At 44.0% G+C, this 17297-nt stretch overlaps 1 protein-coding gene across 3 annotated transcripts; it reads right to left on the bottom strand.

The window, feature by feature from the left end:
• Positions 1 to 925: 925 nt before the first annotated feature.
• Positions 926 to 15553, bottom strand: LOC131944150 (malate dehydrogenase, cytoplasmic). Of its 3 annotated transcripts, XR_009386996.1 has the most exons (12): positions 15509 to 15553; positions 14150 to 14322; positions 13392 to 13553; positions 12568 to 12659; positions 11171 to 11279; positions 10828 to 10856; positions 10623 to 10770; positions 9510 to 9648; positions 5855 to 5952; positions 5431 to 5627; positions 1308 to 1437; positions 926 to 1095 (listed from the first exon to the last, which is right to left on the bottom strand). XR_009386996.1 is itself a non-coding variant. In XM_059304666.1 (10 exons), exons 2-10 carry the CDS (start codon positions 14318 to 14320, stop codon positions 3970 to 3972), a joined length of 1149 nt encoding a protein of 382 aa, XP_059160649.1. In that variant the 5' UTR covers positions 14321 to 14322; positions 15509 to 15553; the 3' UTR covers positions 3931 to 3969. The 3 variants fall into 3 exon arrangements, 1 of the variants encoding a protein (XP_059160649.1); XR_009386995.1 differs by lacking the exon at positions 10828 to 10856 and having other exon boundaries at positions 10623 to 10799; XM_059304666.1 differs by lacking the exons at positions 926 to 1095; positions 1308 to 1437; positions 10828 to 10856 and adding an exon at positions 3931 to 3973 and having other exon boundaries at positions 10623 to 10799.
• Between the last annotated feature and the right edge of the window lie 1744 nt (positions 15554 to 17297).

Below are 17297 nucleotides of genomic sequence, written 5' to 3'. Positions count from 1 at the left end.
GCTAGATGTGTGCTACCTGCTAGATGTGTGCTACCTGCTAGATTCGTGTGTTCACATGTACCTTGTGACCATCACATCACATCGACGACAGGATGTGACGTGGGGCCTGGACGTTAACGCCCCCACACACAATAGTCAGACATTGACAGCCTCTCACGTCACGTGCATCAGATGGTAGGCTGAACTAGCGGGTAGCAGCTCTCCGTGGATGGGGGAGGGGGCGGGAGGGAAGGAGACATCAAAGAAACCACCTGACGTTTACAGCCGACACCACGTGATTGATTTGTACCTCGTTCTAAACATTTTTGTTTTGTCTTTAGAGTGCAGGTCTTGTTTTCCAGTTGTAGAAAGGGGGAAGAAAACTTTGTCAGATTTTGGTTAAATTCTGCCTCCATGTTAGTGGTCTCCACCTTTCTCCCCCCCCCCCCCCCCACTAGAGGCGTAGCGAGGGGGTGGGGGCGGGGGGGGGACATATGTACCCGGGCGCCGACCTTAGGGGGGGGAGGGCGCCAAAATGGGTTAGAAAAAGAAATTGAAAGTTTGAGGGGGGGGGGTGCAAATCGAAAGTTTGAGGGGGGGGTGCAAATCAAAAGTTCGAGGGGGGTGCAAATCGAAAGTTTGAGGGGGTGGGTGCAAATCGAAAGTTTGTCCCCGGGCGCCCGGAAGGGTCGCTACGCCTCTGCCCCCCCCCCCCCCCATGTTAGCCCTCTCCCCTCATGTTAGCCCTCTCTACCATCCCCCCCCCCCCCCCATGTTAGGCCACCGTCCACAACAGTGTGACATATAGAACTAGATGTCACTAGAGAGCGTGTTGTCAGTACTCACTGACACAAGTATTCAAACTCTCGACAGAATGACATTGTGTGGATTCTTTTGAATTGAAAATTAAAAGAGCAAGCTAAAATTGTTTATGTTTATTATTTCGATGTCTTGATGTGTCTATTTGATGTCATGGTATACATCTTTGATGTCACGATGTCTGATTCTATGATGTCTATCTGATTCCACGATGTCTTTGGTTTGACAATGTCTATCTTTGAGCGATGTCTCTCATCAATGACTTCCAATCAACATGTGGATTTCCAGACGGTCCGCCTGAGGAAATAAACGTTGACGTCACAGTACACAGACGTCCACCCTGTCACAACTTCACCTGTATAGTGACATGTACAACCGCGTGTTGGAGTCATATGTTGAGTCAGGTGTTGGACAATAGTCAGATGTAGAGTCACAATATGTAGAGTCAGGTGTAGAGTCAGGTGTAGAGTCAGGTGTAGAGTCAGGTGTACGGTGTAAACAGTGCTTACCTGTTGGTTCGATGGTTCAACAAATACAAATACGCCAGCCGCCATCTTGGCCACCAACCGAGCGACACGTTGTCATGACAACCGTTTCAAGGGAGGTAAGGAGGGTACCTCGCTATACCGATTTCTGTCCCTGTATGTAAAGATGTGAGGGTTAGATATCAGCCTGAAGGTTCGCCACAGAGGTAGCTAAAGGACAATTCTATCAGCCTGAAGGTTCGCCACAGAGGTAGCTAAAGGACAATTCTATCAGCCTGAAGGTTCGCCACAGAGGTAGCTAAAGGACAATTCTATCAGCCTGAAGGTTCGCCACAGAGGTAGCTAAAGGACAATTCTATCAGCCTGAAGGTTCGCCACAGAGGTAGCTAAAGGACAATTCTATCAGCCTGAAGGTTCGCCACAGAGGTAGCTAAAGGACAATTCTATCAGCCTGAAGGTTCGCCACAGAGGTAGCTAAAGGACAATTCTATCAGCCTGAAGGTTCGCCACAGAGGTAGCTAAAGGACAATTCTATCAGCCGATGAATGTCTTCTCTATGTCCCAGCTTACGTCACCGTATAAAGAGTTGGTATGGTCAGTTCTATGTCCAGCCAGTTACTTTACCCAACTTGATTCAGGTACCCATTATAGCTGGGTGGACTCAGGGACGCCATGCTATCAGGTACTTATATAAACTGAGTGGACTAAGGGAAGTGCCACTTTCTAAACTAAGGGTAAAATCACATCGAGGTTAACTAGACTAAAAATTCCAGAACGCCAACAGTTGTTGGAAATGCAGACTCTGCTAGGATGCGCTATTTATATCAACTAATTAGTTTCATCTCACAACAATAATAAATGACCAGTCTACATTGTGTACGGTAGGATGAGCTGATTATATCAACTAACTAGTTTCATCTCATAATAATAAGTATTCTACATTGTGAACGGTAAAAAGTTGTTTATTGTAGCGAGTTTTTTTAACAGATGATGATGGGAATGTTGCTGTTTGTGTCGTAGAGACACCACTACATACAACTGTAGCAGGCGACAGCTACATTTCGTGTCGTCATTTTTCAAACACAGTATTTACAGTTGGGGGGGGCGAAAGTGGAAATCAAATAAAGAATTTAAAACAGTGAAATAGATGAAGAATTGTGCAAAATGTGTAAGAGAAAATTAATACTAATAGTTTCGCTGTCTATCTATCTATCTATCTATCTATCTATCTATCTATCTATCTATCTATCTATCTATCTATCTGTCTGACAAGAACGCTCTAGAGAAAACACAAGGAAAATAAAAACATGCATAGTAATTCGAAAAACGAAGTATGACGTCGACACATTTAGCGCACAGAGTAGAAAATAATCTCAAGCCGGATAGTGCACACATTGATATGACGTCATTGATTATCGAGTAAACATTCAATACAAAGGCAATTTGGTCTAATCTAAGTGGTTTGCGTGAAGAGTTTCTTTCATACAATTCTTCGGGTAGGGGCTTCTTACCCCCGCGTAAGAACGTCTGAGCCCCCCCCCCCCCCCCCTCCCAAACTCAAAAAAAATTTCCTCATCGATACTCTATAATAAAATTACCGCCTAATTAATGTGTCTAATCTAAAAAGTGGTTTTCTTGCAATGGGACGGTAGACATGTTTTTTTTTGGGGGAGGGGGGGGTGTGTGGGGGGTGTGTGGGGGTGGGGGGGTGGTGTGTGGGGGGTGGGTTGGTTTCAGTGTTTCTTTCAGACTTTTTCCTCCCCGGAGAGGGGTGGGGGTACTTGAAATTTTCGGGGGCGGAGGTAGAATTTTCTGGGAGGGGGCGGACACTGGAAAAAGTATATAGTTATATTTCGTTGAATGGGACGGTAGACATGATTTTTTTTGGGGGGGGGGGGGGGGGTGGAGGGGTGGGGTGGGTGGTGTGTGTGGGGGGGGTGGTGTGTGGGGGTGGGGGGGGTGGTGTGTGGGGGTGGGTTGGTTTTAGTTTAGAGAAAAGAGACAGCACTATCAGCCTAGCGCCCGTTGTACCCTTCCTCAACGGGCCATTTTTCTCGTATTGTAATAAACAATAGGGGGGGTGGAGGGGTGGGGGGTGGTGTGTGTGTGGGGGGGGGTGGTGTGTGTGGGGGGGGGGTGGGGGTGGTGTGTGGGGGGGTGGGTTGGTTTCAGTGTTTCTTTCAGACTTTTTCCTCCCCGGAGAGGGGTGGGGGTACTTGAAATTTTCGGGGGCGGGGGTAGAATTTTCTGGGAGGGGGCGGACACCGGAAAAAGTATATAATTATATTTCGTTGAATGGGACGGTAGACATGTTTTTTTTTTTGGGGGGGGGTGGAGGGGGGTGGAGGGGTGGGGGGTGGGGGGGCGGTGTGTGGAGGGGGTGGTGTGTGTGGGGGGTGGGGGTGGGGTGGGGGGTGTAGGTGCGGGGGTGGGGGTGGGGGTGGGGGTGGTGTGTGGGGGGGGGGGGGGTGGGTTGGTTTTAGTTTAGAGAAAAGAGACAGCACTATCAGCCTAGCGCCCGTTGTACTCTTCCTCAACGGGCCATTTTTCTCGTATTGTAATAAACAACTTCAGAGGAAAAAATTAACGAAAAAAATTTAAAGATTTGAATAAACTTTAAAAATATGTTTTATTTAGAAAAAAAAAACATTGGGTTGAAATATGTCGACTGTCTATTTGTCCAGATTCATCTGCAGATGTGATACATGATATTTAAACATATGATAAATGACATTCAAACATGTGATACTTGACATTTAAACATGTCATACATGACATTTAAACATGTGATACTGACTCAATCCTTTCTACAACTTTCTTTCACACTACACAATCAATGTTAAAACAGTGCTTCATTGTTCACTAACTACACAACTACAAAGTTGATTACACACAGCTTACAGTTCTCTGAGGGTTGCTTACATGGATACATTTTTTCTTAATCCGACTCCTCGAAAACGCTAGCATAATGCTTACATTGTGCTTACAGACGGAACATTGTGCTTACAGACGGAACATTGTGCTTACAGACCAAACATTGTGCTTACAGACCAAACATTTTGCTTACAGACGGAACATTGTGCTTACAAACATTGTGCTTACAGACCAAACATTTTGCTTACAGACGGAACGTTGTGCTTACAGACGGAACATTGTGCTTACAGACGGAACATTGTGCTTACAGACGGAACATTGTGCTTACAGACGGAACATTGTGCTTACAGACGGAACATTGTGCTTACAGACGGAACATTGTGCTTACAGACATTGTGCTTACAGACGGAACATTGTGCTTACAGACGGAACATTGTGCTTACAAACATTGTGCTTACAGACGGAACATTGTGCTTACAGACATTATGCTTACAGACGGAACATTGTGCTTACAGACGGAACATTGTGCTTACAGACATTGTGCTTACAGACGAAACATTGTGCTTACAGACGGAACATTGTGCTTACAGACATTGAGCTTACAGACGAAACATTGTGCTTACAGACGGAACATTGTGCTTACAGACGGAACATTGTGCTTACAGACGGAACATTGTGCTTACAGACGGAACATTGTGCTTATAGAGGGAACATTGTGCTTACAGACATTGTGCTTACAGACCAAACATTGTGCTTACAGACATTGTGCTTACAGACCAAACATTGTGCTTACAGACATTGTGCTTACAGACGGAACATTGTGCTTACAGACATTGTGCTTACAGACCAAACATTGTGCTTACAGACATTGTGCTTACAGACGGAACATTGTGCTTACAGACATTGTGCTTACAGACCAAACATTGTGCTTACAGACATTGTGCTTACAGACGGAACATTGTGCTTACAGACGGAACATTGTGCTTACAGACGGAACATTGTGCTTACAGACGGAACATTGTGCTTACAGACGGAACATTGTGCTTACAGACGGAACATTGTGCTTACAGACGGAACATTTAGCTTACAGACGGAACATTGTGCTTACAGACATTGTGCTTACAGACGGAACATTGTGCTTACAGACATTGTGCTTACAGACCAAACATTGTGCTTACAGACATTGTGCTTACAGACGGAACATTGTGCTTACAGACGGAACATTGTGCTTACAGACGGAACATTGTGCTTACAGACGGAACATTTAGCTTACAGACTGCCCAGCCTGTCCTGCTCTAGTGGCCCCAGGATGCTGCACGGGATGGGGTCGGCGTGGCCGAAGCTCCACTTGGTGGCCCGGGCCTGATCCACGGCACACTCGTCGTCCTTCTCCACCTCCTGCTTGGCCTCGGGCAGCTCTAGGATACTGTAGGCGAACATCCGCTCCACCCGGATCTCGTTGACACGTTCCTGGCGGGCACACGTCAACATCAACATTCAACATCCAACATCCAACACCTACATCCAACACCTACATCTAGCACCTACATCCAACATCAACATCCAACATCCAACACCTACATCCAACACCTGCATCCAACATCTACACCTACATCTAACATAAACATCCAACACCAACACCTACACCCACATCCAACACCAACATCTACCTACATCCAACACCAACATCTACCTACATCCAACTTCTCCCTCTCGTAATAGTTGATGTCCAGACCCTGGACAATCTCCCACTCCCCCTGTGACGTCACTTGCACTGGGAAACTGTAGGCCAGACCTGGGGGGAGCAAGGTCAAAGTCGGACAGGTGCTCAACATTTTGTAGGACAGGTGCTCAACATTTTGTAGGACAGGTGCTCAACATTTTGTAGGACAGGTGCTCAACATTTTGTAGGACAGGTGCTCAACATTTTGTAGGACAGGTGCTCAACATTTTGTAGGACAGGTGCTCAACATTTTGTAGGACAGGTGCTCAACATTTTGTAGGACAGGTGCTCAACATTTTGTAGGACAGGTGCTCAACATTTTGTAGGACAGGTGCTCAACATTTTGGTTCTAGAACTCTTCTCTGACTGTTCTAGAATTTTTCTCTGACTGTTCTAGAACTTTTCTATGTTCTAGAACTTTTCTCTGTTCTAGAACTTTTCTCTGACTGTTCTAGAACTTTTCTCTGACTGTTCTAGAACTTTTCTCTGACTGTTCTAGAACTTTTCTCTGACTGTTCTAGAACTTTTCTCTGTTCTAGAACTTTTCTCTGACTGTTCTAGAACTTTTCTCTGACTGTTCTAGAACTTTTCTCTGACTGTTCTAGAACTTTTCTCTGACTGTTCTAGAACTTTTCTCTGACTGTTCTAGAACTTTTCTCTGTTCTAGAACTTTTCTCTGACTGTTCTAGAACTTTTCTCTGACTGTTCTAGAACTTTTCTCTGACTGTTCTAGAACTTTTCTCTGACTGTTCTAGAACTTTTCTCTGACTGTTCTAGAACTTTTCTCTGACTGTTCTAGAACTTTTCTCTGACTGTTCTAGAACTTTTCTCTGTTCTAGAACTTTTCTCTGACTGTTCTAGAACTTTTCTCTGACTGTTCTAGAACTTTTCTCTGACTGTTCTAGAACTTTTCTCTGTTCTAGAACTTTTCTCTGACTGTTCTAGAACTTTTCTCTGACTGTTCTAGAACTTTTCTCTGACTGTTCTAGAACTTTTCTCTGACTGTTCTAGAACTTTTCTCTGACTGTTCTAGAACTTTTCTCTGACTGTTCTAGAACTTTTCTCTGACTGTTCTAGAACTTTTCTCTGTTCTAGAACTTTTCTCTGACTGTTCTAGAACTTTTCTCTGACTGTTCTAGAACTTTTCTCTGACTGTTCTAGAACTTTTCTATGTTCTAGAACTTTTCTCTGTTCTAGAACTTTTCTCTGACTGTTCTAGAACTTTTCTCTGACTGTTCTAGAACTTTTCTCTGACTGTTCTAGAACTTTTCTCTGACTGTTCTAGAACTTTTCTCTGACTGTTCTAGAACTTTTCTCTGACTGTTCTAGAACTTTTCTCTGACTGTTCTAGAACTTTTCTCTGACTGTTCTAGAACTTTTCTCTGTTCTAGAACTTTTCTCTGACTGTTCTAGAACTTTTCTCTGACTGTTCTAGAACTTTTCTCTGACTGTTCTAGAACTTTTCTCTGACTGTTCTAGAACTTTTCTCTGACTGTTCTAGAACTTTTCTCTGACTGTTCTTGAACTTTTTCTAATCTAGAACCTTTCATTAGATGTTCTAGAACTTTTCTCACTGTTCTAGAACTTTTCTCTGACTGTTCTAGAAGTTTTCTCTGACTGTTCTAGAACTTTTCTCTGACTGTTCTAGAACTTTTCTCTGACTGTTCTAGAACTTTTCTCTGACTGTTCTAGAACTTTTCTCTGACTGTTCTAGAACTTTTCTCTGACTGTTCTAGAACTTTTCTCTGACTGTTCTAGAACTTTTCTCTGACTGTTCTAGAACTTTTCTCTGACTGTTCTAGAACTTTTCTCTGACTGTTCTAGAACTTTTCTCTGACTGTTCTAGAACTTTTCTCTGTTCTAGAACTTTTCTCTGACTGTTCTAGAACTTTTCTCTGACTGTTCTAGAACTTTTTTCTGACTGTTCTAGAACTTTTCTCTGACTGTTCTAGAACTTTTCTCTGACTGTTCTAGAACTTTTCTCTGACTGTTCTAGAACTTTTCTCTGACTGTTCTAGAACTTTTCTCTGTTCTAGAACTTTTCTCTGACTGTTCTAGAACTTTTCTCTGACTGTTCTAGAACTTTTCTCTGACTGTTCTAGAACTTTTCTCTGACTGTTCTAGAACTTTTCTCTGACTGTTCTAGAACTTTTCTCTGACTGTTCTAGAACTTTTCTCTGACTGTTCTAGAACTTTTCTCTGTTCTAGAACTTTTCTCTGACTGTTCTAGAACTTTTCTCTGACTGTTCTAGAACTTTTCTCTGACTGTTCTAGAACTTTTCTCTGTTCTAGAACTTTTCTCTGACTGTTCTAGAACTTTTCTCTGACTGTTCTAGAACTTTTCTCTGACTGTTCTAGAACTTTTCTCTGACTGTTCTAGAACTTTTCTCTGACTGTTCTAGAACTTTTCTCTGACTGTTCTAGAACTTTTCTCTGACTGTTCTAGAACTTTTCTCTGTTCTAGAACTTTTCTCTGACTGTTCTAGAACTTTTCTCTGACTGTTCTAGAACTTTTCTCTGACTGTTCTAGAACTTTTCTATGTTCTAGAACTTTTCTCTGTTCTAGAACTTTTCTCTGACTGTTCTAGAACTTTTCTCTGACTGTTCTAGAACTTTTCTCTGACTGTTCTAGAACTTTTCTCTGACTGTTCTAGAACTTTTCTCTGACTGTTCTAGAACTTTTCTCTGACTGTTCTAGAACTTTTCTCTGACTGTTCTAGAACTTTTCTCTGACTGTTCTAGAACTTTTCTCTGTTCTAGAACTTTTCTCTGACTGTTCTAGAACTTTTCTCTGACTGTTCTAGAACTTTTCTCTGACTGTTCTAGAACTTTTCTCTGACTGTTCTAGAACTTTTCTCTGACTGTTCTAGAACTTTTCTCTGACTGTTCTTGAACTTTTTCTAATCTAGAACCTTTCATTAGATGTTCTAGAACTTTTCTCACTGTTCTAGAACTTTTCTCTGACTGTTCTAGAAGTTTTCTCTGACTGTTCTAGAACTTTTCTCTGACTGTTCTAGAACTTTTCTCTGACTGTTCTAGAACTTTTCTCTGACTGTTCTAGAACTTTTCTCTGACTGTTCTAGAACTTTTCTCTGACTGTTCTAGAACTTTTCTCTGACTGTTCTAGAACTTTTCTCTGACTGTTCTAGAACTTTTCTCTGACTGTTCTAGAACTTTTCTCTGACTGTTCTAGAACTTTTCTCTGACTGTTCTAGAACTTTTCTCTGTTCTAGAACTTTTCTCTGACTGTTCTAGAACTTTTCTCTGACTGTTCTAGAACTTTTCTCTGACTGTTCTAGAACTTTTCTCTGACTGTTCTAGAACTTTTCTCTGACTGTTCTAGAACTTTTCTCTGACTGTTCTAGAACTTTTCTCTGACTGTTCTTGAACTTTTTCTAATCTAGAACCTTTCATTAGATGTTCTAGAACTTTTCTCACTGTTCTAGAACTTTTCTCTGACTGTTCTAGAACTTTTCTCTGACTGTTCTAGAACTTTTCTCTGACTGTTCTTGAACTTTTTCTAATCTAGAACCTTTCATTAGATGTTCTAGAACTTTTCTCACTGTTCTAGAACTTTTCTCTGACTGTTCTAGAACTTTTCTCTGACTGTTCTAGAACTTGTCTCTGACCTTTATCGATGCCGTAGCTGCCGTCAGAGAGGACTATCATGGAGGTCCAGTCGTCCTTCTTGGTGCCCAGCGTCCAGTCCCGCAGGTGCTGCACAGCTGCTGTGGCCACAGTCATGGAACAGTAGGTCGTCTTGCGCTTCTGGGGGATAGGGGGGACAGGATGAAGGGTGCTGTCGCCACAGTCATGGAACAGTAGGTCGTCTTGCGTTTCTTGTGGATAGGGGGGGGGGGGACAGGTTGAAGGCTGCTGTGGCCACAGTCATGGAACAGTAGGTCGTCTTGTGCTTCTGGTGGACAGGGGGGACAGCAGTGGACAGGTTGAAGGGTAGGTTTAAGGGCAGGTTTAAGGGCAGGTTTAAGGGGAGGTTTAACGGCAGGTAGGTAAGTCAATACGTGACAATCTTTTTCAGGAACAGAGTGTTAAATGCCTTAAATGTTGTAGGACAATACTATCCAGAAGATGTAGGCAGAGGCGTCGCGAGGCGGGGACGGGGGTGCGGACCGCAACGGGTGACACCATTTAGGGGGTGACAACACGGTAAAAAAATTGCAAAATATATAGAAAAAAAATATTTTTGAATAACAGATAATCAACGACAGTAGAGGGGGTGATACCAAAATCTAATGACTTGCGATGAAAACGATGCTTTTTCCACATGAATTAATATGTGGATTAAGCTTACAAATTAACGCCATTAGTCAAAATGGGATGGGGTTGTCACCAATTGCAACTATATATAAATATATATATATATATATATATATATATATTTACAGTTTTTTTCGGAGGAGGGGTGACACCATAAGTCCCCCACCGGGTGTCACCATCCCTCGCGACGCCACTGGATGTAGGACAAAGCTACCTCTATGATGTCATGACAATGCTACCTCTATGATGTCATGACAATGCTACCTCTATGATGTCATGACAGTGCTACCTCTATGATGTCATGACAATGCTACCTGTATGATATCATGACAATGCTACCTCTATGATGTCATGACAGTGCTACCTCTATGATGTCATGACAGTGCTACCTCTATGATGTCATGACAGTGCTACCTCTATGATGTCATGACAGTGCTACCTCTATGATGTCATGACAATGGTACCTTGATAATGTCAGCCTCCCTGTTCTGAAGCAGCTCTGTAAACTTGTACTTGAGAAAAAAATCATCCTTGATGGCCTCGTAGGCCGGAAGTACCCGCCCACACACCTCGACCACAGCATGGCGGATGTCGGGGAATATCTTGAGGGACCTGTTCCCCCACATGGTCAGGTGAGACACCTGGAGAAACACACACACAGTGAAGGACCTGTTCCCCCACATAGTCAGGTGAGACACCTGGAGAAACACACACACACACAGTGATGGACCTGTTTCCCCACATGGTCAGGTGAGACACCTGGAGAAACACACACAGACACATTTGGTGGTGTCTTATGGGTAGGTCAGGTCTACTGGTGCCAGGCAGAACTGAGACAGGTGAAGACATGTGTACAGGTGACAGGCAGAACTGAGACAGGTAAAGACAGGTGACAGGCAGAACTGAGACAGGTAAAGACAGGTGACAGGCAGAACTGAGACAGGTGAAGACATGTCTACAGGTGACCTTGTATGGCAGGTAGAGGGAAGGTCAAGGTTGTGGTGGAACTGACCTTGTCCACTGAGATGTTCAACATCCGGGCAATCATAGACTGGGCTCTGTTGTGGTCAACCCGCGACAACCCGGTCAGGTTGGCGGGTTTTATGCTTGGGGCAAAATAGCTGAAAGAAGGGGGGGATATGTTAGTGTGGGGATGTGGGTTGGCAGAGAAATGTTAGCGTGGGGATGTGGGTTGGCAGAGAAATGTTAGTGTGGGGATGTGGGTTGGCAGGAAAATGTTAGTGTGGGGATGTGGGTTGACAGGAAAATGTTAGTGTGGGGATGTGGGTTGGCAGGAAAATGTTAGTGTGGGGATGTGGGTTGGCAGGAAAATGTTAGTGTGGGGATGTGGGTTGGCAGGGAAATGTTAGTGTGGGGATGTGGGTTGGCAGGAAAATGTTAGTGTGGGGATGTGGGTTGGCAGGAAAATGTTAGTGTGGGGATGTGGGTTGGCAGGGAAATGTTAGTGTGGGGATGTGGGTTGGCAGGGAAATGTTAGTGTGGGGATGTGGGTTGGCAGGAAAATGTTAGTGTGGGGATGTGGGTTGGCAGGAAAATGTTAGTGTGGGGATGTGGGTTGGCAGGAAAATGTTAGTGTGGGGATGTGGGTTGGCAGGAAAATGTTAGTGTGGGGATGTGGGTTGGCAGGAAAATGTTAGTGTGGGGATGTGGGTTGGCAGGAAAATGTTAGTGTGGGGATGTGGGTTGGCAGGAAAATGTTAGTGTGGGGATGTGGGTTGGCAGGGAAATGTTAGTGTGGGGATGTGGGTTGGCAGGGAAATGTTAGTGTGGGGATGTGGGTTGGCAGGAAAATATTAGTGTGGGGATGTGGGTTGGCAGAGAAATGTTAGTGTGGGGATGTGGGTTGGCAGAAAAATGTTAGTGTGGGGATGTGGGTTGGCAGGGAAATGTTAGTGTGGGGATGTGGGTTGGCAGGAAAATATTAGTGTGGGGATGTGGGTTGGCAGAGAAATGTTAGTGTGGGGATGTGGGTTGGCAGAAAAATGTTAGTGTGGGGATGTGGGTTGGCAGGAAAATGTTAGTGTGGGGATGTGGGTTGGCAGGAAAATGTTAGTGTGGGGATGTGGGTTGGAAGGAAAATGTTAGTGTAGGGATGTGGGTTTACACCTCTACCCTGCTGTCCTGTAACTATAGCTTACCTCACCACCACAACATTACCTCACCACAACACCACATTAGCTCAGCACAACACCACATTACCTCACCACAACACCACATTAGCTCAGCACAACACCACATTACCTCACCACAACACCACATTAGCTCAGCACAACACCACATTACCTCACCACAACACCACATTAGCTCAGCACAACACCACATTACCTCACCACAACACCACATTAGCTCACCACAACACCACATTAGCTCACCACAACACCACATTACCTCAGCACCATCAAGTTGATATTCTGCGGCTCCACCACCATTAAGATCTTTACGCTGTCCTTGGCCACTTTTGACAGGACCAGACCAACCTCCTAAAAAATCATGTCAATATAAACACAGATTTTCTTCAATATGGTCACACGGTATGTTCTTTTGAATTTCTGATAATGTCAATATTTGAAATTTAAGTTTAATCTAATAATGCGGGAGTGATCTCCCCTAAACTTTCGTGAATATGCTTATATAACATTATGGGGGATGGCAACTCCGGATATCCGGTCAACGGTCAACTTAAAATTTAACAGAAGGCAGATAGTTAGATCTTTTATTTATATGTGAAATTTTGTTGATCCATCTGAAACACTACTCAAGTTATATGCTTTTGGAAAAATTGAAAGTAGATTAAGTTTCACTTCCGGTTATCGGAAATTGCTGAAAAGTTGACACAGAACTACAAATTTGATATGATACGTATATGAAATTTCATTAACCTAGCTGTAACGGTACTCAAGTTATCGTGTTCACAGACACGCATACACACACACGGACAGAATTGCAACGCCCAGTTTTTCCGACTCAATTACTCATAGAACGCTGAAATTTTGATAAATCTTGATTTATAATTTTTGCCCGATTAAAATAAGTCCCCTATACTCCATACATTATGAAGTAATGATAAGTAAAACGATGAAAACTGTCAAAATTGCATGTGATTTGTATACACGATTATAATACTTCCTCTATACTCTGTATACAAGAAAGTAAAAAGTAAACGCTGTACATCAGACTACACAATACTAAATAGAAATGTTACCGTCCTTCACCTTGAACTCTAACGCGTTCACACCGATGACGTCATTGCGCGTGTAGCCAGGCGCCGCGTACAGCCCGCCCGACAAGATGATGACGTCAGCGTCTGTAAAAGCCTGGTGGAGATTGTCTGTGGATACGAAGTTCCTCACCAGCCTCAGGTCGCTCATCCCTAGCTGTAGGACATCAAGGGAGGGGTCAATTGTAGGGTCAAGGTAACTCATGGGTCATTAGTAGTGTCAAGGTAATTCAGGGTCAATAGTAGGGTCAAGGTAATTCAGGGTCAATTGTAGGGTCAAGGTAAATCCAGGGGCAATAATAGGGTCAATGTAACCCAGGGTCAGTAGTAGGGTCAAAGTAATTCAGCGTCAATAGTAGGGTCAAGGTAAATTCAGGGGCAATAATTGGGTCAAGTTAAATCCAGGGTAGGGTCAAGGTAAGCCACGGGTCAGTAGTAGGGTCAATGTAACCCAGGGTCATTAGTCTGGTCAAGGTAACTCAAGCTTGCGAAGCAGTACCACAATACCCGACAACCTCTTATTACTAAGAACCTACCTTAGTACTAAGAAAACCTACCTGAGACAACCTCCCTTAGAAAACCTCCCTGAGAAAACCTCCCTGAGACAACCTCCCTGAGACAACCTACCTTAGTACTGAGAAAACCTACCTTAGTACTGAGAAAACCTACCTGAGACAACCTCCCTGAGACAACCTACCTGAGACAACCTCCCTGAGACAACCTACCTGAGACAACCTCCCTGAGACAACCTACCTCGCTGAGCGCGCCCCGAAGCTGCTTCATCCTTGACCTGTTCTCCACGAGCACGAGGTCCATCATCTGTGTCAGGCCGTACACGTCACCTTTGGCCAGCAGGTAGCAGATGGTCAAGCCGATCTCACTGCTGGCACCAGTCACCACGACCTTCAGGATCTTGCTCGACATTTCTGTACAAAGGTACGCTACATTACTAGGGGGCCCCGCAAGTAAGCTACATTACTAGGGGCCCCCTCGAGTAGGCTACATTACTAGGGGCCCCGCAAGTAGGCTACATTACTAGGGCCCCCCCTCGAGTAGGCTACATTACTAGGGGCCCTCTCAAGTAGGCTACATTACTAGGGGCCACCTCGAGTAGGCTACATTACTAGGGGCCCCCCTCGAGTAGGCTACATTACTAGGGCCCCCCTCGAGTAGGCTGCATTACTAGGGGCCACCTCGAGTAGGCTACATTACTAGGGGCCACCTCGAGTAGGCTACATTACTAGGGGCCCCCTCGAGTAGGCTACATTACTAGGGGCCCCCTCGAGTAGGCTACATTACTAGGGGCCCCCTCGAGTAGGCTACATTACTAGGGCCCCCCTCGAGTACGCTACATTACTAATGGGCCCCCTCGAGTAGGCTACATTACTAGGGGCGCCTCGAGTAGGCTACATTACTAGGGGCCACCTCGAGTAGGCTACATTACTAGGGGCGCCTCGAGTAGGCTACATTACTAGGGGCCACCTCGAGTAGGCTACATTACTAGGGGCCCCATCGAGTAGGCTGCATTACTAGGGGCCATCTGCAAGTAGGCTACATTACTGTGGAACCCGCAAGTAGGCTACTTTACTAGGGCCCCCCGCATGTATGCTACAGTACTGGGGCCCCGCGTGTATGCTACAGTACTAGGGACCCCGTACGAAGGGACCCAAAAGTAAAGTAACGCATGTTTTATAATATTTATTGTTCATTATTAACTGTGATATATATATATATATATATATATATATATATATATATATATATATATATATATATATATATATATATATATATATATATATATATATATATATATATATATATATATATACATATCATGACTGATCCAACAAAGGTCACTGCCATCCGAAGTTACAGACACACCAAATCACAGACTTCAAGTCCATGTAATTTATTCTAGACCATTATTGATGATAGGAACCCTTTGAGGTCATCGACCTTATTCTAGAGACAACAGACCCGTAGGTTAGACACACGCTCCCACTTAGTACTTTGTTTATTAAGAGAGGACTTAATGAGTTTAAAAGCTGCTAATTAAATGTACATCAATCTGCAATTAATCTTAAGCCTAACAAAAGGGCTGGTACTAACTTGTATTTAACCAAGGCGGTATTTATTTATGTTGTCTTTGGCGGGAGCGTTCAACAGTCGTCTGTCTTGGTGCTAGAATGGCATGTTTCACATCTTGGTGTGCACTAGGCTCAACTGTAGCGGTGCCAGACCACGATCTATCAGATGTCCGTTATAAACTTGGAGCTGTGAGCTCAGCTAACTCTGACCAAGTATATCTTAGAGAAGGGTTTATTGTGATGGAAACTGGAATGTCACTACAAACCCCTGTAAAGTCACTACAAACCCCTGTAAAGTCACTACAAACCCCTGTAAAGTCACTACAAACCCCTGTAAAGTCACTACGAAACCCTGTAAAGTCACTACGAAACCCTGGAATGTCACTAAGAACCCCTAGAATGTCATTACGAGCCCCTGTAAAGTCACTACGAAACCCTGTAAAGTCACTACGAAACCCTGTAAAGTCACTACGAAACCCTGGAATGTCAGTAAGAACCCCTAGAATGTCATTACGAGCCCCTGTAAAGTCACTACGAAACCCTGTAAAGTCACTACGAAACCCTGTAAAGTCACTACGAAACCCTGGAAAGTCACTACTAACCACTGACTGTGTACTTATAAGTGCTAACAGCTTTCTGTTTATCGAATAAATACATTGTCGTTAAATATCAAACATGTTTTAAATCAAAATCGGAGAAATTGAGATCCAGGGCAAAAAAATATGTTTGAAAAGTAATTAGCAGACCTCAGTGAAACTTAAACAAGGTCCATAGGTCGATATTTCATTCTTTGGTCGACATCAATACCGTTATTTGGAAACGTTTAGGATAATATCCAGTCAAATTCGACAACATCAAAGGCGGAACTAAACGGGGTGAAACGTCTAATTCATAGAGCCTTTTTTATTGGAACACTACTTCAGTAGGACGTGTGTTTCATTGAACCATTGGACCCCTGTTTCAATGGGTGCACTGTTTCATTGAACCATTGGACCCTGTTTCAATGGGTGCACTGTTTCATTGAACCATTGGACCCTGTTTCAATGGGTGCACTGTTTCATTGATTGAACCATTGGACCCCTGTTTCAATGGGTGCACTCTTTCATTGAACCATTGGACCCATGTTTCAATGGGTGCACTGTTTCATTGAACCATTGGACCCCTGTTTCAATGGGTGCACTGTTTCATTGAACCATTGGACCCCTGTTTCAATGGGTGCACTGTTTCATTGAACCATTGGACCCCTGTTTCAATGGGTGCACTCTTTCATTGAAGCATTGGACCCCTGTTTCAATGGGTGCACTGTTTCATTGAACCATTGGACCCCTGTTTCAATGGGTGCACTGTTTCATTGAACCATTGGACCCCTGTTTCAATGGGTGCACTCTTTCATTGAGCCATTGGACCCCTGTTTCAATGGGTGCACTGTTTCATTGAGCCCTTTTGTATTGGACCCATGTTTCATTGAGCCCTTTTGTATTGGGCCCATGTTTCATTGAGCCCTTTTGTATTGGGCCCATGTTTCATTGAGCCCTTTTGTATTGGACCCATGTTTCATTGAGCCCTTTTGTATTGGGCCCATGTTTCATTGAGCCCTTTTGTATTGGGCCCCTGTTTCATTAGGCCCGCTGTTGTATAGAGCCCTTTTATTGGACCCCTAATTCATTGGGACCCCTGTTTCATTGGGTTCGCTGTTTCATTTAATCAGATGCAATGTAAATTAATTCCATCGGTGTAGCTGGGAAGGGGGGGGGGCGTTGGACCGTTGAACATGAAGGTGTCGCTACGCCTCTGGTTTATATTCTGCTAAC

This window comes from Physella acuta, unplaced genomic scaffold (assembly GCF_028476545.2).
Source record: "Physella acuta isolate Inbredline_101_S28 unplaced genomic scaffold, ASM2847654v3 ptg000483l, whole genome shotgun sequence".
Lineage (NCBI taxonomy): Eukaryota > Metazoa > Mollusca > Gastropoda > Physidae > Physella > Physella acuta.
This window is presented reverse-complemented; position numbering and strand designations above follow the sequence as displayed.